The 22,448-nt window shown below is 42.3% G+C and overlaps 3 protein-coding genes across 3 annotated transcripts; 2 read left to right on the top strand and 1 right to left on the bottom strand.

Annotated features, from left to right (window-relative positions):
• The first annotated feature begins 196 nt into the window (after nt 1-196).
• ap5b1 (adaptor related protein complex 5 subunit beta 1) lies at nt 197-4,665 on the top strand. Its single transcript, XM_027168890.2, has 3 exons — nt 197-341; nt 849-1,012; nt 1,837-4,665. The coding sequence occupies exons 2-3, from the start codon at nt 878-880 to the stop codon at nt 4,471-4,473; spliced, it is 2,772 nt and encodes a 923-aa protein (XP_027024691.2). The 5' UTR covers nt 197-341; nt 849-877; the 3' UTR covers nt 4,474-4,665.
• Nucleotides 4,664-8,314, bottom strand: c2h1orf50 (chromosome 2 C1orf50 homolog). The gene is made up of 5 exons (XM_027168891.2): nt 8,082-8,314; nt 7,160-7,275; nt 6,998-7,084; nt 6,313-6,444; nt 4,664-5,637 (listed from the first exon to the last, which is right to left on the bottom strand). The coding sequence occupies exons 1-5, from the start codon at nt 8,128-8,130 to the stop codon at nt 5,452-5,454; spliced, it is 570 nt and encodes a 189-aa protein (XP_027024692.1). The 5' UTR covers nt 8,131-8,314; the 3' UTR covers nt 4,664-5,451.
• Nucleotides 8,315-9,271: 957 nt separating this feature from the next.
• Nucleotides 9,272-21,232, top strand: p3h1 (prolyl 3-hydroxylase 1). Its single transcript, XM_027168945.2, has 15 exons — nt 9,272-9,813; nt 10,952-11,104; nt 11,187-11,376; nt 11,488-11,619; nt 11,774-11,913; nt 13,420-13,509; nt 13,597-13,649; nt 14,431-14,552; nt 14,792-14,943; nt 15,958-16,053; nt 16,677-16,827; nt 17,231-17,348; nt 19,623-19,698; nt 19,881-20,021; nt 20,517-21,232. Exons 1-15 carry the CDS (start codon nt 9,361-9,363, stop codon nt 21,003-21,005), a joined length of 2,556 nt encoding a protein of 851 aa, XP_027024746.1. The 5' UTR covers nt 9,272-9,360; the 3' UTR covers nt 21,006-21,232.
• Nucleotides 21,233-22,448: the final 1,216 nt, after the last annotated feature.

Raw genomic sequence — 22,448 nt, forward strand, 5'->3', positions numbered from 1 at the left:
GAGTTTCCCTTTATTTTTCCGCCTTACAATTTTAAATTAAAAGTCATTTATTTTTTTTTATTTTTTTAGCACGTTTGCTATTTTCTCTTTTTTCATTTCCTGTATTTATGTATATGTCTAAAAGTATGTTATATCGATTATAGAAATATATAAAATACAGAAAATGCACCGTATATAAAGTTGTATTGCTAAAGTCGAATCACGTGACATGCTATGCTTTGGAGACAGAAAAGAAGTGGAGTGGGATCAATAATGTGTAAAATCAGCCCTAAAACTCAACATCATAGGTGTTATTTTAAAGGCGACGTGTACTAAATGTGTGAAGGAACCATTCTGTAGGTGTAAGTACACATTTCGTGTTGTTATTAGTTTGTTTTTGATGCACGTGAAGGTCTGTGTGTGTGTTTGTGTGAGTGTGTGTATGTATGTGTGAGTGTGTGTATGTATGTGTAAGTGTGAGATGAGAGTGTGTGTGTGTGTGTGTGTGTGTGTGTGTGTGTGTGTGTGTGTGTGAGAGAGAGAGTGTGTGTGTGTGTGTGTGAGAGAGAGTGTGGGTGTGTGAGAGAGAGAGAGTGTGTGTGTGTGTGTGTGTGTGTGTGAGAGTGTGGGTGTGTGTGAGAGTGTGTGTGTGTTTGTGTGTGTGTGTGTGTGTGTGTGTGAGAGTGTGGGTGTGTGTACACACACTTGTGCACTAAAGAGTATGAGAAATGTAGAGCTATGTACTAATTTCTAACATTATTCACTCCGTGTGCTAGTATGCACTGTTTTTCTGTCTCTTTTGGAGTAAACGAGCTGTTATTAAGCCTTCAGATCATTTAAAGAACAACCTGTTTATTATTTCATCACAGCTCCATCACCATAAACCTACATCTGCATCATGACATCCTGGGGTCAAAGAATTTCCTGTTTTTTATTGAGCCCGAGTCAGTTTTTGTCCTGCACCACAGCAGAGACCTTTTTAGCTGAATTACTTGACAGACTGAGAGATGACAAAACAAATGACAACAAGAAGGTAAGGTAAAAAAAAAACACACACACTGGGATATTATTATTATTATTATTATTATTATTATTATTATTATTATTATTTCTACAATGTTAATGTAATAAATAATAAAAACTAAAATTTCTTTCCCCCCCTTTCTTTCTTTCTTTCTTTCTTTCTTTCTTTCTTTCTTTCTTTCTTTCTTTCTTTCTTTTTATTTTTATGAAACAAAGGCATCTGTAATTGACTTTTTTGGCTTAAAGTACAGACTTGAAGTATGCAGTACACTTTGACTATATGTTAATACTAAATAAAGAGTAAAATAAAGGAAAATAAATGGTAGTAATAATAATAAAAAAAATTGTAATAATCTGCAATTTATACATTTAGCAGACACCCTTATCCAGAGCGACTTACTTTTTTTTGTTTGAACATTTTATTAGAAAGTAACCTTCGACCCAGCGTCTTTTTTGTTAAGGTTAGTTCAAACTGTTCAAAATATTTTTGTTTGCCTGCAGAAATAAATATTTTTTTACTCTGTAGCAGTTCATTGATTTCATAAATACAATTTTTTCTCTACTTTCCATAAAGGTAAAAAACGATATATATGCAGTTATCTTCATTTTAGATATCAAATGGTTTTGTGGCTCCCTGTGTTTTTTTCTGTGGGAAACGGGTCCTAATGGCTCTTTGAGTGTTTAAGGTTGCCGACCCCCGGTTTAGATGATACACAAAAGGTTTTGATATTCCGCAAAGCTCCACAAAAATGCCGTCTCTGGTTAAAATGTTGAGGTTAATCTTTGAAAACAGTAAAACCAATAATTGGTAGTTTGTTCTTCTTTGTGTTCTAGATTCTCCTGCTGTCTGTGTTATCAGAGCATCCCACAGTCCTTTGCCCGACTACGTCATCAGGAGAAGAGACGGCGCAGGAGCTTGTGTCCATTCTCAACTTCACTCCTCTGAAATCCGTCAGCCTGAAGTGCCACCTCATTCTGGCCATCACTAACGTTCTGATCTGCACGTTCTGCTTGTCCAGCCGAACCAAAGTTGCCGAGGACTACTTGAACTTCCTGTACATGTTGATCCAAGACACGAACGATAACGTGGGTGGTCCGAGTCTCCACTCGGTCCGAACCATCGCTTGCGAATGTCTTAGAGAGATGGAGACCTGCCACCCGGGCCTTCTGTCCCAAAAGCTAGAGATTCTTTACCACTTAAAACAGCATGAAACGACCGTTCTGCATCAGTCGTACTGCATGCTCTACACTCAGGCGCTTAAAAACGCGATCCGGATTCTGTCCCAACAAGAAGATGTGGATAACGCCAAGCTCAGGAGCGTCTTAGCCGGGAACGAAGGATTTGGATGGATATCTGCCAAGATTGCAAATTCTGTGCTGTCTGTCAACAGTGCGCAGGTTCCCCAGCTGCCGACATCGCTGGATTTCAAAGAGCTCAAGTCCATAATGTCCTTGCTCTTGGAGGAATCCTACTTGATGACGACTCCTTCGCAGGCTGCCTTGCTCCGAGGACTTGTCGAGATGGTGGCAATGGTACCGGGCATCTCTCCAGCCATATTCAAGTCTCAGCTCCTCAGGCTTTTTGGAACGACCCAAGTGGAGCTGATGCACGCTACAATGTTTATGAAAGGAATGTTCACTGACAGCCTCTTCACCGCAGAGGACGAGCATTTCCTGCTGAAGCGGCTTGTCGGAATGGCACAACACCCCCTGCTGAGGATTCCAGAGAAGCTCTTTTACATAGACTGCATTCTTCACTTTCCCGAGAACAGACCCATCTCTAGCAGTGGAGAGGAGTGCTTGCCTGTCCTCGTCACACCTCAGCTCACCCGATTCCTCTTCCCCACCGTCTTTAATGACAGCACAACGATGCTCTGTAAACTAAATCTTCTCTGTCTGGTGCACCTTGAGGCAAACGAGGAAGAGGACGGGCGAGGTCTGGGGTATCTGATCGATCACGTGATGGCTCTACTCAGAATAGTAGACAATCACGGAGGCAGGGAAATGTTGGTGACATCTTTCCGGGCGATTTTCATTTTCCTCCAGCACTTCAACCACATGGAGAACCTTGCAGAGAAACTCATCCGACGCTTACGCGAGCTGTATTCCAGAAACTGTCACCTTGCACCGAATCTGATCAACCTCACCGACCGGATACAGGAGCAATTAGACGATTCACTTTGGCCGGTCCAGTTGTTGAAAACTCTTCAGAGGTGCATTGTGGAAATGCCACCTTCTCAACTGACCCTTCAGAGTTTGGTTTGGCATCTTAAAATCCTGGCTCGAGTAGCACAGGAGAGTCAGATTGCCCAGAGAAGTACCATCTGCTTCCTTCTTGACATCCTGGTCAATTCCAACCTTTGCGAAAGGAGGAGCTGGAATGTCGGCACCGCCATTCTCGCGGTATGCCGCAACTTGCTCCAGCACCCTACTCTGAACCAGATGTTTATCCAACTTGCAGATTTCCTGCAGCACATGTCCAAACACTACGAGGACACGGATATTCAAGACCACGCTCGGTTCTACTACAACCTTCTTACCAACTTGTCCTGGGAAAAACTTGCCGGCATCCTCGCCAAAGCCCCCGTAGGAGGACAGGCCAAAGTCCGGTCGTTGTCGTCGTTGTCCTCGATCACCGCCAGTGAAGAACTCGGCAGTTGTTTGACGATCCTTCAGGCTGAGATTTGCGTCCTTCAGCTTGTAAAGATTAAAAATAACGCTACTCGGGATGTAGTTCCGAACACAGAAGCCCAGACGGAGATGGACGTGTTCAAGGATTACCGGAAGCACCTCGATACCCCGGGCTTTGCCTCAGAGGTCACTTTGAGGTACCTCCTGACTCATGCCGACACCTCGGCCCCTCGATTCAATCGGATCTTCACCATATGCCTGCATTTTGAGGTTGACACGTCACACTATGCAAGAGTGAACGACATCTACGTGCCTTGCCTTTTTAGAGACAGGAAGCCGCATGAAGTCTGCGTCACCCTGAAGCCGTATCACCCGTACCCGACGACTTTAAGAGCAAGTGCCATTTTCGCAACGGAAGATGGCCAGTCTTGGCACACTCATCTCCCGGACGTTAAAGTGTCCTTCCCTGAGATTTTTCTACCCGTGCCTTTACCTCCTGGTACGCCGCTTCGGCTCAAGGAGGACGTGTTCGATCGTCTTTGGGACGGTATGTCCTCGAGGGAACCCAGCGCTTCAGAGATAAGCCTTTTTTGTTTTAAGACAGGAAGTGACACTCTCGGGGATCTGATTAAGACGCATTTCCAAGGTTATGTAATTTCACAGGAACTGAACAAATGGAAGGTTCTGTTTTTCCTTCCGCCGCTTTTTCACGTTTTACTGATGATCAGAGAAGGTGAGGATGCTGTGCAAACGAGCGTTGCGACAGACAACTGGGAACTACTGCCTCACGTCAACACCTACTTAGAAAACATAATGTCACACCGTAGCCCGACAAGCTGATGACTCGAGGCTACGCAATGATGCCTCGGGTGTGTGTTGAATTTTAATCAAATACGCAAATTTTATCATGTTCGTCTTACGTTTACAAATCGATCGCATTGAATTTCTATACGTAACAAAACAACGTCCAGTCCAGACTTATACGTACTGTAGTAAATAATCAAAACTGCTGTAATAAAATATGATCACACACTTTTTATTGTATTTTTATTGTATTTTTATACGAGCAGCCACGTTGTACCGTTCAGGCAGAACAAACAAATTTAAGACAAAAAAACGACCACGAGGTTACGTAAATGTTCCAAAGTTCTAACACTGGAGACTTCTTTCAGAAAATACAGAATAAAAGTCTCCTGATAGAACATTTCACACAATTCCCTGAAATCATAACCCCGAAGTTTCTAAGGCTTTTCACAAGTGAAAGATTTCCCCTGGGTCCTAGTAAACCCAAGTTAAAGGGAACACTAGTACATGTTGTTTTGAGGTTTCACACTGTTCGCACTGTAATACAAGTAATCCTGGCTCTTCATAATCTGCCATCTGACATTTCATGCTGTATGTTCCTAAACTTTGGATTAACTTCCTTCTTATTTGCGTATTTATATTGCATCAACAAGCATGACAGGACAAATTCCCCTTTAAATGACGGCTTGTTGACATGGTTTCCGTAACGTTTGGGTCTGCTGCTCTGCACCCGAGCAGGTTTAATCATTCACAGCTTTCTAATCTTTTTTTTCTCTGTCATGTGGTCCATCAGCCAATTTTTCCAACGTCGGCTAATTTTTCAGCCGTATGTCCTGCTAGAATCTGTCTGTTTATAATAATCTGTTTGTCTCTAGGTTTTAGTACAGAAACAGAAGACAGACTCGCCCACATACACTCATCACCTCATTTCTTCGTTGTTTGTGTGTTTAAATTGATTATATTGAGCACACACACACACACACACACACACACACACACACATAGAGCGTCCAGTCAGTTTGGAAGACCGTTGAAGTTTGGTCCCGTGCTAGACGGAAGCGCCGTTTGACTGTTCAGGAGTTTGTCCATTACGCTGATTTCAGCTTCCCGCTTCTCAACGTCTTCTAGTGGAGTCCAGGACATGTCGTGCTGCAGTTTGTAAGCCCCGAGGAACTGGTGTGGACAATTAGAACCCCATTCCTTTATTAACAAAAAAAAATATATAAAAATAAATATAGCTCTGTTGTGATATATAGTGACTGACATGTTCACAGATCCTGTCACGAATTTTCATAGTCAAAGGAATCAGTAGTAGAACTTTTCCACCGGACGGTGCAGTTGCCACGCCCACTGACGTCCCCCTGTTAAATTTTACTCCAGTATGTGCCAATCCTTCTTAAGAATACTTTATTGCATTGATTCACGATTCTCTCCTCAGTCTTGATGGAAAATATTTCCACCTTCGTTGCTACAGTACTAATATTATTTGAGCCCCACCCGGCCGTGTGGGCGGGGCTAAAATAGTGCATGGACGTCCGGATAGACGCTTCTAACAGGAACTGCTCTTCGAAATCTAAATTTAGTCTATTTTCTGGTGTTTTAAACAGACCATCAGGATGTGACGTTTTCCTTCCTTGTGGTCTGAGTAAAAAAATTTCCAGTGAATTCATATATTTGCTCCAGGATTCTAGCACTATTTAAATCCTCTCTAACCTCCAGCGAAACCCCGCCTACTTTTACTGCTAATCGTGTGATTGAGATTCGGCCACGACACGGAGCTCTGTCTGGTGGAGAAGCGCTATTACGCTCAATACTCTGCTCTCAGTCCGGGCCTGAAGAATATTTTCTTAAGCAGTATTTATTAAAAATATATACCTTCGGGGAGAGTATAGAGAAGTAGCGCTGGCCAGAGTCACGCACGTACAGGTGGTACACGTTTCCTGGCTTCTTTACGACGTTACAGGCTGCATGGTGCAGGTCGGCGTCCCTCTTAGCGTCATCCAACACCTGAAACAACATATTCCTCCATGTCTTTTTATATTTTAAAACATATGATTCGAATCAGAGAACAAGGCAACGATGAACAAAAACAAACACTGTACAAGTTTTATTAAGTCAGCAATGAAACACTTTACTGCTGTTTACATGCTGTTACTGGAAAATAATCAACAATGTGACTTTTATTACTGGTTTCAGATCAATTTCCTTAACAATGCAACATTTGCATGTACTTTTTTTTTTTTGCATGTACTACAATGTACTTTTTATCCATTTCTAATTATATTTTAATAACAAATTACTTCTCTCTTTTGAAGAAAAAAAAAAAGCAGTATCATGTTTGTTGTCCCATCACAAAAATCTTTAAAAAAAAATCCATGATTAGACTTTATCTTTAAAGCGTTTATGCGAAGCGTCTTCACATACTGAACGAGTGTTGCTATAGAGATGCTAATATAAACCTGCACAACTGTCTGTGCTGCTGATCTAGAAAATGAATCAACACCTTCTGGCCAATCAGATTTGAGAATACAACAGACAATAAATAAAAATATTTTCCAACCTTTCTGGCTTGATCCTGCAAGTATCGTATTTGCTCGGCGATGACGGTCAGCTTGTTGCAGGCGTTCGCTCGGACAAATTCGTCTCCCTACAGTAAACAAGGAGGTTATTAGCCGGAGCCGTCCAACAACCGAGGCTTCGTGTGAAAAGGTACACAGCGTACCTTCTGAACCTGCTGAGCCAGAGAGACAAGGTCCATGGGGTCTCCTACTCGGTTGGTGTGATACGAGCTCACCAGCTCCAGGCCGTTCGGATTGCTGGTGGTTTCCACCAACGTGGCTGAAATGTTAACATGATACAGAAATGCAAGCAGGTTAGAATGCTAGATATTATCATGTGTAACATTTATTTTAATAGTTTATGTAACAACAGGTGATGATGATGATGATGATGATGCACTTCATTGTTCTATGATAATCAAAAGCAGGTGCTGTGGCTGATGAACAAAGCAATAATAATAATAATAATAATAATAATAATAATAATAGTGACAACAATAATAATAATAACAGTAACAAAAATAAGGACAATAATAAGAATTACTAAATAAATAATAACAACAACAATAATAAAAGTAACAAAAATAATGACAATGATAAGATTTACTAAATAAATAAATAAATAATAATAATAATGACAATAACAATAAGAGTAACAAAAAATGACAATAATAATTACTAAATTAATAATAATAATGACAATAATAAATAATAATATCAATAATATTAATAATGACGACAATAATAATAATAATAATAAGAAGAAGAATAATAGTGACAACAATAATAACTAACAAAAATAAGGACAATAATAATAATAATAATGACAATAATAAGAATTACTAAATAAATAATAACAACAATAATAATAAAAGTAACAAAAATAATGACGATGATAAGAATTACTAAATAAATAAATAAATAAATAATAATAATGACAATAACAATAAGAGTAACAAAAATATGACAATAATAATTACTAAATTAATAATAATAATAATGACAATAATAAATAATAATATCAACAATATTATTAATAATAATAATAATAATAATAATAATAATAATAATAATCACTGTTCTTACCTGGGCCTAATTTCTTAGGCTGATTCGGTAAACTGACAGTTTGATCCATTTGACAGCGCTGATGTTTACTTGTATTCTGCTGATACTAAGATTTAACCCAAGATAAAATATTACAGAAATGTCCTTTAAATTAAAAACTATTCACGTTTCATAACCTGCGAATCTGATTAAAAACACAGTACTGATGGGACCAAACATGTTGGCAAGCTTCCGGTTCGCTTATTGGTACTCTTATTAAAACGCCTGACTAAATGTAGAACATCGTGTTGGTGTCTCATAATAATACTTTTTGTTTAAATAATAATTCGTTTATTTACGTATATAAGATGATATACATCCAAGAAGGAGACAATGATGCTTTTATGTTTTATAATAAATTGCAATATTTGGTATGGCACTTTCGTTGTCACATGTAACTGGAAATGATTAGACTCAGACACGTTAACAAAACCGCCATCTTGAAGAGGTCAACTTTTTTTTACGTATATTATTAAAACGTGATTAAATGACACGTGTATATTTTACGCAATAATTTGTTTCTTTATGTATCACGTTCCTGATTTTGCTCGTAATTCTACATTTGACTTTGTATGTTTATGGAAATGGTAATATTATAGTAATAATGTTAACTATATAATAGTAATAATATAGTTCATTCTGCACAATGTCTCTCGGAGAATAATTAGAAAGCTTACTAAAACTCATAACGGCAGATAATAATAACAGTAATAATGATAACAAAATAATAGCAACAGTAATAATAACAGTAATAATAACAACAGTAATAATAATAATAATAATAATAATAATAATAATAATAATAATAATAATAATAATATAGTAACAGTAATAATAATAATAAAAATTATAATAACAAAAATAATGACAATAATAATAATAATAATATTGTAACAGTAACAGTAATAGTAATGATAAAAAGTATAATAACAAAAATAATGACAATAATAATAAGAAGAAGAAGAAGAAGAAGAAGATTTTCTTCATTTAATATATGATCATTAGTTTTTCTAGAAACGCTTGATGTTATTCCCTCGTCCCCGCCTCATAAACAACGACCCCGCCCATTATAGCCATCACCCCGCCCATTACAGCGTCTGTTTTGCCCACTACAGCTACTGTACCGTCCATCACAGCGCTTGCCCCGCCCCTTACAGCCATAGCCCCGCCCCCTTGGTTAGGAAACTTGTGCAGCGCTTGTGGCCGTTCTGTGCTGAGTGCGCGAGCGCGCTGCTGCTTTAGGTTCAGGCAGCTCTCCATCATGTCCCCCATCGTCTTTCACCTCGCTGTCCTCCTGCTGTTGTCTGTTTCGTGTGAAACGGAGCTCGGCGGTGTTTTGGAGCCGTATGACCTGCTGTTCGACAACGCAGTGGAAGCGTACTACAAGCAGGACTGGCTGTCGGTCATCCTGAACATGGAGCGCGCGCTGAGGAACAAGGACATGGTGCGTAAAGTGAAGGCTGAGTGTCGCTTATCGTGCGCCAACATCACCTCCTTCCAGCACATCGAGCCCGGTGCTCCCGTCCCGCTTCCCGGCGCCGGTCCGGTCCAAGACCTGGGATTTTTCCAGCGCGTGCTACAGCGGGCCGAATGTGTGAACCGGTGCGAGGCGGAGAAACTCGGCCCACCGTCTGTACATAAAATCAGTGCTGAGATGGAGCTCGAGTTCAAGAAAAGAACCCCGTATAATTACTTACAAGTTGCTTATTTTAAGGTACACGTCATTTATTTTCTTTAAAAAGTTAGTGCATGTCTGCAGGTTTAACACCATACATAAACCGGTCAGTTTGTAAAGTGTGATTGTTAAAAAAAAAAAGTTTTTGAACGTTTTCTTAAAAATAGTGATGGAAATTTCGAGTCTTTTTAACGAGTCGGTTCGGCTCGATTCGTTCATCCCCCAAACGACTCACTTACTTTTTTTCCCCTATAGTTTACTATTACATTGTTCACTGAAATCTTACTCTCTTATTCTAACGAGCAAAATAACAATACTTTTGCTTTATACGATTACTTATTATCCGAGTAAATTGAATACAACGGTTGCCTAAATCTTCCACGCACGTATATTCGATTCAAAGATCCGACTCCTTTGAACAACCCATCACTACTCTGCACCCCAACCCCTCCTCCCACACTGAGATTTGGGTGCCACGTCTTTAGGTGGAGTTAAATGGTACATGCCGAGACACATTTAAAGTCGTTCACGAGATTCTTTCTAGTCACGAATATCACCATTCAGTCGTGATTTAAAATATTTTACACCCTTAGTCTAAGACACAACATCACAATCCCACATTTATCCACTATTCAGACCTTAAGTGTTAGCTTTACATGCTAACATCAAATGGTACGTTCCAAACCCCCATAGTGTGTGTTGTTTTTTTATAGTAGCATAGAAATAAAAGAGGCGGTTACCATGGTTACCGTTTTTTGTCCAACATTTTTGTCCAATTTTTGTCCAATGTAAATACAAAGTATTTTGTTATTGGTTTGTAATAAGGTGAATAATTAAGCTGTAATAAGCATAAAATAGCGTCAAATTAAAATTGAGTAAAATCGTCATTGACCATTTATTGTCATAAATAAACGTCATTTAAAGTTTTTTTTTATTATTATTTATTTCACTTTAAAATCCCTTTTTTTTAACAAATAAAAAATAGTTTTGAGTAATTTATACCATTTAAATTGTACGTACACAACGTTTATCTACTCTTCATTTTTTATATTCTTAATGTTTCACCCCCCACCCCCCATTGATTTACAGGTACATCGCATTATAGTTGTCCTTATTGTTAATCGTGACCTGCGACGTATCTGAGTTTAAAATAAATCTCGTTTCTCTGCATACGCAGATTAATAAGATTAACAAAGCTGTGGCTGCGGCGAACACGTTCTACGTAGCGAATCCTGACCACATGGAGATGAGACAGAACCTGGAGTACTACGGCATGATGCCCGGCGTGCAGGAGACGGACTTTAAAGACCTGGAGGAAAGACCTCACATGGTGAGACGCCGACGTTACTTTGAGGCATGTGCAGGATTACGCGGCTCTGTGTTTAATTGATGTGCGTGATGTGATGTTTCAGGCTGAGTTTCTGGAAGGAAAGCGGCTGTACAGCGCAGATGACTTCTCTTCCTCTTTCGGACACTTTGAGAAGGCGCTCGAGGAGTTCTTCTCCGCTGACGCGGAGTGCCGTGCGCTGTGCGAGGGCGAGTACGACTACGACGGATACAACTACATGGAGTACAATGCTGACCTCTTCCAATCCATCTCAGGCATGCAGCTGACAGTTTTATCGTCAACACGGTCGTGATGTTTTGTGTAATTTTGATGTTGGCGTGCACGTGTGTTCCTGATCGTGTTTATGTGGCCGATGTTTCACACAGATCACTACCTGTACATTCTGAATTGCAAGCAGAACTGCATCGTGGAGCTGGCGTCCACCGCCGGAAGAGAAAAACCATTTGAAGACTTCCTGCCTTCACATTTCAACTACCTCCAGTTTTCCTACTACAACAGTACGATTCCGTCGCAGATCATCCCTCGCACCTGATTTACTTTTGTTTTATCTAATTTGAAGCTGCTTGATGTCGATTAGTTCAAATTAAATCGTATAATTCATGCTTTTCTCTGCTGTTCGTTAACTAATGTGTCCCTGCGTCTCTGTTCCAGCCGAACAGTACGAGAAGGCTATCGAATGCGCTAAAACCTTCCTCCTTTTCCACCCTGACGATGAGGTGATGAAGCAGAACTTGGCGTATTACTCGGCCATGCTGGGAGAAGATAAAGCTGCCGCTATCGCTGCCAGAGAGGTGCTCGCTTGCTACATCACTACACAGCACAACGCTTATGTTCATTTGTTCGGGACAAGATACAACTTGTACTCTGTGTGGAATATTCTAGAAGCAGTGTATATATGCTGATGCATAGCTCTGATTAAGATCAGACATTACATGTATTAATATACATCACTATCATTGAGTAGAATAGAAAGCTTCAGAACAATTCAGCGACCGATTAGGCTTGTCAGAACAACTCGAGCACTTTCGGGGCATTGGGGTATATTTTTGTACACAATTCTGAGGTAAAGCAACAAAACTCAGGTTCTTCTTTTTCTGCTGCTTTTCTTCTTCTTTCTCCTCTTCTTCTTCCATCACAGAGTGGATTAATGAAAAGAACCGGGTGCTGGTTCAGAGCTAGTGCTGTTCCTGGTGCTGGTTCAGAGCTAGTGCTGTTCCTGGTGCTGGTTCAAAGTTGGTTCCATTGACGAACCTTCTAAGAACCGGGTTGCCTTTCCATCAGCAGAGAGCCGTCACAGAGCCGAGTGTGACGTCACTGTATACGTGTCACGTTACACAGCAACGTTAGCGCAGCAGCGGCAAACACAAACACAACATCAGCAATCAGGGTTTCCGCGGGGTCATAAAAAGTCATAAATTTAACAATAAGAATTTAAGGCCATAAAAAGACATAAACACGTCCGGATTTTCCATACAAGGTCATAAAAAACATTTAGCCACGTCTTAAATCGTGTAGGTCATAAATTCAAATCATAATGGTCATAAAAAGGTCTTAAATTTGACTGATTAAACCCTGCAGAAACCCTGAACAATGGTGGAGGTTGCTTTACTGTTAATGCTCATGGCTCCGTGTAATCTGTATAAACGGAGGTTGTGATAGAGAAAGTACATAACGTTATTTTATTATTATCATAGAAAAAAGTTAGCCTTAGCATGTAGCTACCTACTATCATGTGTGCCGATAACTGATTATATCGCGGTAAAGTAAAAGTGTATTAAACATTAGTATACTTAAGGAGCATTATCAAATGCGCTAACAGTAGCCCCGCCCACAGCCCTGCCCACAGCCCCTGACATAAGCGGTTCTTAAGTCTAGACTAGCAACGTTTTGGTGCTACTTAAGAACCACTTTTCCTGGTTCAGAGCCGGTGCTTTGGCGGTCGAAACAGAAAGAACTGGTTCAAAATTAGGCTCCGAACCTGCACTCAAACTGCCTCGGTGGTAAAGGGGCAATAGATTATCTCTGGTCTTAGTGAAGGCGATATAACCGCTCAGCGTTGTATAATACAATACAGAGTGTATATAATGTTCCCCTCGGGTTAAAGGCCAGCCGATCTAAACTCGCGGCTCATTCCGCTTCAACTAAACATTTGACACAGAATAACAACAGCAGAAGAAACTGCACAAAGAAAGCGACGTCCTGTTGAGAAATTCAACACCGAAGACCTTAAATATCTAAATTACAAATATATAGATGAACGTTGATGTCTTTATTTTCTGTATTTATTGAACCTTTAGGTTGTTGAGCAATACATCAAGAAGTCCGTGCTGGAGAAAGAGCTCTTGTATTTCGGAGATGAAATTTTCGGAGTCACGTTTGTCGACCCGGTGAGTCTCAAAGCCGTGGTTCAGACCGTCCTGTAATGTTGTGGTACTTGGATATAACTCAGCTTTCTGGTTGTTGTTGTTTTTCAGGACACGTGGACGCCGGAAGAAATCATGCCAAAGAAACTCAGGGACAAGCAAAAGTAAGAAATAAATCTGATATTCGTTTCCTAAGGATGGAATCCGCTTCAATGTGATTAGAACGCAGCTCTGAAAAACCGATAAATTTTGATACATTGCTATGATGTAAGCGAATGAAAACACTGCTCTGATCGTTCTGTGCTTTATCACACCATCACTATAACAGCTCTAAGGCCACGTTCACACCGCGAGTCTTAACGCTCGATTCGGATATTTTGCTCAGATGTGATTTTTTTTGTTTGGCTGTTCACATTACCTTTTAAAATGTGGCCTATATCAGATACCAGTGTGAACAGTTTGCTGTTTCGAACTGACCCGCATGCGCGAACGAACGATAACGATGACGTCACACGCAGCACGCAGTCGCGCTAAAAAGTCGGCGAGGTTACGGAGGAAGTATCGTATCATCTGGTGCAAGCAAACATATCATGTAATGCATTCAACGCAAACATTATGAGCTGGTTCACGTAACCACTTTATATAAAACTCTTAACACACACACGTCACCAGTCACGTTTCTGTCACGTTTTCGTCGGCGCAAAAAAAAAAAAAAAAAAAAAAAGGTTTGTGCCGGAGAAAACTTTTTTGTTTTTTTTGCATAATTGTGATGAATGTCGATGTAGATCGACGTAAAAATCGCATCAAATCCGCCTTGGCTGTTCACACTACGGCCACATAGGAAAAAATCAGATTTGGGTCTGATTCAGGACCACATATGGGCCAATGTGACACGCAAGCGTTTATTCCGTTCTCATGACCGTGTCGCGTCTCTGTGCCGTTCAGCGCCGATCGAGAGAGAGCGGCTCGCATCACCGAAGAGATCGGCAACCTGATGAAAGAAATCGAGACGCTAGTGGAGGAGAAGACGAAGGACTCCACAGACATCACCAAGATGATTAAAGATGGTGAGCTGCAGGCTGCTGCAAGTGCAAAAGTTTACATCCTTTTATATCTAACCGACTCTCAGATCCTCTCATTTGTAATGTTGTAATATTACAGTTGAAAAAAAACTTCTGGAGATTGTTCTTTAGTTTATAGGAACTTAGTAACAGAGTAAGAGCATTACATACTGTATATTGAGACCAAGGGGGATGCTAACTTTTGCACACGTCCCTAAGATGGCTAAAATCCGTGTTTCTATTAGCCGATAATTCAGCACCTACTACAGAGGGCGGCTTGGTGTTCGATGGAATCAGAGTCAGCATGACGGCCAACGCTCTGAACGGGTCCCAGAGAGTCGTTCTGGACGACGCGATCACCGACGACGAGTGTCGCGAATTACACCGGCTTTCAAACGTAAGTGTGTGGAAGTGGTCGGTTTGATCGTTGCTCTTGGAATTGTACAGAATCTACTTTAAAAGATGAACTCTATACGTATAATGCAATTAAATGGATGGGGAAAGCGTTTGAAAAACCTTGTACAACTTTTTTTTTCCGTTTTTAAAAAACGTAGAAATTTTCTGTACGTTCATTCATTCATTCATTCATTCATTTTCTACCGCTTATCCGAACTTCTCGGGTCACGGGGAGCCTGTGCCTATCTCAGGCGTCATCGGGCATCGAGGCAGGATACACCCTGGACGGAGTGCCAACCCATCACAGGGCACACACACTCTCATTCACTCACACTCACACACACACACACACACACACTACGGACAATTTTCCAGAGATGCCAATCAACCTACCATGCATGTCTTTGGACCGGGGGAGGAAACCGGAGTACCCGGAGGAAACCCCCGAGGCACGGGGAGAACATGCAAACTCCACACACACAAGGCGGAGGCGGGAATCGAACCCCCGACCCTGGAGGTGTGAGGCAAACGTGCTAACCACTAAACCGCATTTTCTGTACAATAATTTCCTATTTCGCATGAGTAATACAGAGGTATTGTACATACTATATCAGGTTATATGAATATGCAAATGTATTTGGCCACGCCCCCAAACCCTCATCAGAACAGATGCTTCATGGGCCTAATTTGCATACTGAAACCTGATTGGCTGTCTGTACTACACAACAGAATAGTGCATAAGTATGCGTACCTTTCGTCTTGTTAGTGAGTGAAGATGACATCACTGATGATAAACCACGCTACAGCCATAAGCAGTGCTTCGTTCAACTGAAATTTAACGCATCAGGTGAAATTATCTCGGCATCAAAGTGACAATCGTAGCCTTTCTGTGGTCCATATGAAAAGAGGAGATTTACAGAACTGCTGAGTAGAGAGGTATTAGAGTACGGATATATCTGATTACTACACGACACCCACTATGTGTTTGTTTATATATTTGAACGCTTTGCTATAGACAGCAGCACAGAAAGGCGACGGCTACAGAGGAAGACCGAGTCCTCACTCGCCCGGTGAGATGTTCCAGGGAGTCACAATTCTCAAAGCTCTTAAGGTAAAGGTTCTCCAGAAACTTCTGCAGCATCACCTTCATCTTCATTGCCTTCACTGGAATGTAATATCTGTGATATGTCAGGTTATGAACATGTTAATTCAGTCTTATAACTGATGTTGTGTGTGTCTGTGTGTGTGTCTGTGTCTGTCTGTGTATGTGTGTGTGTCTGTGTGTGTATATGTGTGTGTCTCTCTGTGTGTGTCTGTCTGTCTGTCTGTGTGTGTATATGTGTGTCTGTCTGTCTATGTGTGTCTGTGTGTGTGTGTGTGTGTGTGTGTGTGTCTGGGTGTGTGTGTGCGTGTGTGTGTGTGTGTCTGTCTGTGTGTGTGTCTGTGTGTGTATATGTGTGTGTCTCTCTGTGTGTGTGTGTCTGTCTGTCTGTGTGTGTATATGTGTGTGTCTGTCTATGTGTGTGTGTGTGTCTGGGTGTGTGTGTTTGTGTGTGTGTGTCTGTCTGTGTGTGTGTGTGTGTGTGTCTGTGTGTGTGTGTGCGTGTGTGTCTGTGTGTGTGTGTGTGTGTGTCTGTCTGTGTGTGTGTCTGTGTCTGTCTGTGTGTCTGTCTGTGTGTGTGTGTGTGTGTGTGTGTGTGTGTGTGTGTGTGTGTGTCTGTGTGTGTGAGACAGCTCGGTCAGGAAGGTGTGCTTCCTCTGAAGAGTGCTCGTCTGTTTTTCGACCTCAGTGAGAAGGTTCGCAGTGTGGTGGAGTCGTACTTCAGTCTCCAGTCTCCTCTGTACTTCTCTTACTCACACCTGGTCTGTCGCTCTGCCATCGAGGGTAAGAGAAGCTGCGTCATGGGGAAGAATACGATAGGATAAAAGCCTGTATTCTGACACACACACGTTACAGCACGGTGAAAATGTTCTGCACAGATCCCAACAATCGTAATCGAGCCACCACTCAGGGTATAATAAAATAAATAGTAAAGGGATGCAGTAGCTCCGTGGTTAAGGTTTTGGACTAGTGATCTGAAGGTCTTGAGTTTGAATCCCATGTCCACCAAGCTGCCACTCCAGGGGCACCCGAGTAAGGCCCTTAATCCTCAGTTACTCAGCTCTGGATAAGGACGTCTGCCAAATGCCATAAATACAATATTTGTATATAATATATAATTGTGTATATAACACCAAAGCATTTACTAAGCTTTCATTGCGTCATGTCTCTGTACCATCCTGTGCAGAGAAACAGGAAGCCAGACATGACCTGAGCCACCCAGTACATGTAGACAACTGCCTCCTGATCTCCGAGCTCAATGAGTGTGTGAAAGAGCCGCCAGCGTACACGTACCGGGACTACAGGTACGTCTGAAACCACATCGCACAACACAGCACAACAACACACCACACAGCACAACAACACACAGCACAACAACACACCACACAGCACAACACACTGCACAACAACACACCACACAGCACAACAACACACCGCACAGCACAACACACTGCACAACAACACACCACACAGCACAACAACACAGCACAACACACCACACAGCACAACAACACACCACACAGCACAACAACACACCACACAGCACAACAACACACCGCACAGCACAACACACCACACAGCACAACAACACACCACACAGCACAACAACACACCACACAGCACAACAACACACCACACTGCACAACAACACACCACACAGCACAACAACACACCGCACAGCACAACACACCGCACAGCACAACAACACACAGCACAACAACACACTGCACAACAATACACCACACAGCACAACACACCACACAGCACAACAACACACCACACAGCACAACAACACACCACACAGCACAACACACCACACAGCACAACACACCACACAGCACAACACACCACACAGCACAACAACACACCACACAGCACAACAACACACCACACAGCACAACACACCACACAGCACAACAACACACCACACAGCACAACAACACACCGCACAGCACAACAACACACCGCACAGCACAACAACACACCGCACAGCACAACAACACACCGCACAGCACAACAACACACCGCACAGCACAACAACACACCGCACAGCACAACAACACACCGCACAGCACAACAACACACCGCACAGCACAACAACACACCACACAGCACAACAACACACGCACAGCACAACACACCACACAGCACAACAACACACCACACAGCACAACACACTGCACAACAACACACCACACAGCACAACAACACACCGCACAGCACAACACACTGCACAACAACACACCACACAGCACAACAACACAGCACAACACACCACACAGCACAACAACACACCACACAGCACAACAACACACCACACAGCACAACAACACACCGCACAGCACAACACACCACACAGCACAACAACACACCACACAGCACAACAACACACCACACAGCACAACAACACACCACACAGCACAACAACACACCACACTGCACAACAACACACCACACAGCACAACAACACACCGCACAGCACAACACACCGCACAGCACAACAACACACAGCACAACAACACACTGCACAACAATACACCACACAGCACAACACACCACACAGCACAACAACACACCACACAGCACAACAACACACCACACAGCACAACAACACACCGCACAGCACAACAACACACCGCACAGCACAACAACACACCGCACAGCACAACAACACACCGCACAGCACAACAACACACCGCACAGCACAACAACACACCGCACAGCACAACAACACACCACACAGCACAACAACACACGCACAGCACAACAACACACCGCACAGCACAACAACACACCACACAGCACAACAACACACCACACAGCACAACAACACACCGCACAGCACAACAACACACCGCACAACACAACAACACAACACACTGCACAACAACACACCACACAGCACAACAACACACTGCACAACACAACAGCACACCACACAGCACAACAACACACTGCACAACACAACAGCACACCACACAGCACAACAACACACCACACAGCACAACAACACACAGCACAACAACACAGCACAACAACACAACAACACAGCACAACAACACAACAACACACTGCACAACAACACACCACACAGCACAACAACACACCACACAGCACAACAACACACCACACAGCACAACAACACACCACACAGCACAACAACACACCACACAGCACAACAACACACCGCACAGCACAACAACACACCGCACAGCACAACAACACACCGCACCGCACAACAACACACCGCACCGCACAACAACACACCGCACAGCACAACAACACACCGCACCGCACAACAACACACCGCACAGCACAACAACACACCGCACAGCACAACAACACACCGCACAGCACAGAAACACACCGCACAGCACAACACTACACCATTACACCACACTACACCACAACAAAAAAAACACAGCACACCACACCAACACACCGCACACCACACCACACAACACTACACCACTACACCACAACACCACACTACACCACCACAAAAAAAAAACACAGCACACCACACAACACACCACAGGATTCACTTATGTCTTTACAATGTATGCTTTTCTTTTCAGCGCCATTCTTTACCTCAATGATGACTTTGAAGGAGGAGATTTCATCTTCACAGAACTTGATGCCAAAACCGTCACAGTGAGATTTTTTTTATCCGATAATAACAAGAGTAATAGGTTATCTGACCAGCGTGGGGCGCTGTTGTGTGTTTGATGTAAGGAATGAGTTGTGAATGCACTGTCAAACAGGGATCTATCTCTCTCTCTCTCTCTCTCTCTCTCTCTCTCTCTCTCTCTCTCTCTCTCTCTCTCTCTCACTAGGCAGTGGTGAAGCCTCAGTGCGGTCGCATCGTGGCCTTCAGTGCCGGTAAGGAGAACCCTCATGGAGTCCGAGCCGTGACAAAAGGTCAGAGGTGTGCGGTGGCCCTGTGGTTCACTCTGGATCCTCGACACAACGAAAAGGCAAGACACAAGTCCACGGCTGTGTGGAGACGTCACTGAGCCACAGGCCGACAATATATCTAACCCAATATATCTTTATCTCTATGTGCCTCATTAATAATTCAGATTCCTTCTGTCTGTCGGTCTCTGTCTATCTTTCTGTCTATCTGTATGTCAGTCTATATTTTTGTCTCTCACTCTATCTCTCTGTACGTCTATTTATCCGTATGTTTCGTCTTGCCGTCTGTCTGTCTGTCTGTCTGTCTGTTTCTGTCTTACTGACTGTAATATCTTCATCTTTTACCTCGTATACCTGTCTATCTCTGTATCTGTCTGTCTATTTATCTCTTTTTCTTTTTGTCTCACTATCTGTCTGTCTTTCTCTCTCTCTCTCTCTCTCTGGCTGGCTGTTTGTTTTGCTGTCCGTCTTTATTTTTTGCCTGTCCGTCTCAATATCTGCCTTGTCTGATCATTTCTGATATCTTGCCTTCATTTCACTCATCTTCGATTCCTCAGGAGCGAATTCAGGCAGAAGAACTGTTAAAGATGCTCTCAAGCCCTCTGAATGCAGAGTTCCAGAAAACAGAAGAGGAGAAGAACAGTAGCGACGAGACGGGATCAGAGAAGGACGGCGTGAAGCCCGACAGAGAAAATACGGCAAGGACGGAAGAGACGGAAACCCCCGAGAAAGAACAAGTCAACAAAACCTCGGAGGAAAAGACGGACACGAGCGCCGACGCGAAGACCGACAGCAAAGACACGAAGCAGGATGACACGGCGTCTGCAGAAAAGGTGCCCACTGAAACTGTGAAGAAAACCAAACCGGCAGGAAAAACAAAGAAGAAAACAAAAGCTTCGGAAAAAACGAAAGTCAAAACAACAGACAAAAAGGAAAAGCCAGCTGCGAAGAAGACGGCAAAAGCATCATCCAAAAAGACACAGAGCAAACCGACTAAAGCGAAAAGCACAAAATCAGACTCTGAAAAGAAAAAGGATGAATTATGAGCAATTTTTTTTCCTTCTGTTTTTTAATGTTATGTTTTATATGTTTTGTGATTTTGTTTTTTTGTTTGTTTTTTCCTGGCAGCAAACGACAATCTGATTCGAATTTTACTTTTTTATTATCGAAAAACCGTCGCTCGGAAGGGCGGCAACAAGATATTGTGGATAATCCGTTCCAAAAACACGAGCCATCACTGAAATAAAAATTCTAATACTTCTAATAATCTTAACGCCGTCTGGGTTTTATTTCACTCTGGTCCATACAAAAAAATCCTGGAAATCAGTGCTACAAATGCTAAGTCTGGTTTTTAACATCCTAAACTAGTTTATTCCTCTTATACCACAGCAATTGATTACAGAGTGACACTTTTTTTGTCAGTACATTTTATCTATTTTTTTTACATTGAAAAATAATATAACATTTATGAATTGAATAGGGGGGGCACGGTGGCTTAGTGGGTAGCAAGTTCGCCTCACACCTCCAGGGTCGGGGTTCGATTCCCGTCTCCGCCTTGTGTGTGTGGAGTTTGCATGTTCTCCCCGTGCCTCGGGGGTTTCCTCCGGGTACTCCGGTTTCCTCCCCCGGTCCAAAGACATGCATGGTAGGTTGATTGGCATCTCTGGAAAATTGTCCGTAGTGTGTGTGTGTGAGTGAATGAGAGTGTGTGTGTGTGCCCTGTGATGGGTTGGCACAACGTCCAGGGTGTATACTGCCTCGATGCCTCGGTAGCTCGGATAAGCGGTAGAAAATGAGTGAGAGAGAGTGAATTGAATACAAATCTGCAAAACGTGGAACAATACGAAGTTACTGACAAAGAGGAACCCGTAGCTGTGTATAATTGGGGGTGGGGCTTCACGTACAAGAAGGTGGAGCCAAGTAGTAAACCCTTCTAATGTATATGGAGTTAGATAGGAATTACTTTAATACCTATTTATGTGATGTGTGATGAGACAGAAAGCATCTTCGCTGTTGGAATTATTAACTGAGACGAACTGCAAGAACGCAAAAGGTGCACAAGGTGGCGGCGTTTCATAGGAAGTCTGTAAAAGCTACACACACTTTAGGTGATGTGATTTCTCCATTCAGATATTCTAAATGTTTATAATTTCATGTTAACGTCTTTTTTTGTTTGTTTGTTTGTTTGTTTGTTTTAATTGAATTGTGAACAATGGAGTTCCTTCACGTCCCTCTTACGGAAATGACGTCATTTGTTACTTTTCTAACAAACACACTTTTCCTTATGAATTCAACTCGACCCGTGTTTGTTCTGAGCTCTGTGTCACACCCGAAACTGTTATCTACACAAACACTTGGCAAAATATAATCAGCTCTACCGGATAGCTATAATTATCATGCTTAATTGGATGCCTCTGAAAATAACACGTCACAGCGGCTGGAGGTTGGTTGGAATTGATAATAAACTGACTTTGGGTTTGATACCATCA

The sequence above is a fragment of the Tachysurus fulvidraco genome, chromosome 2, assembly GCF_022655615.1.
Source record: "Tachysurus fulvidraco isolate hzauxx_2018 chromosome 2, HZAU_PFXX_2.0, whole genome shotgun sequence".
In the NCBI taxonomy this organism is placed as follows: Eukaryota; Metazoa; Chordata; class Actinopteri; order Siluriformes; family Bagridae; genus Tachysurus; species Tachysurus fulvidraco.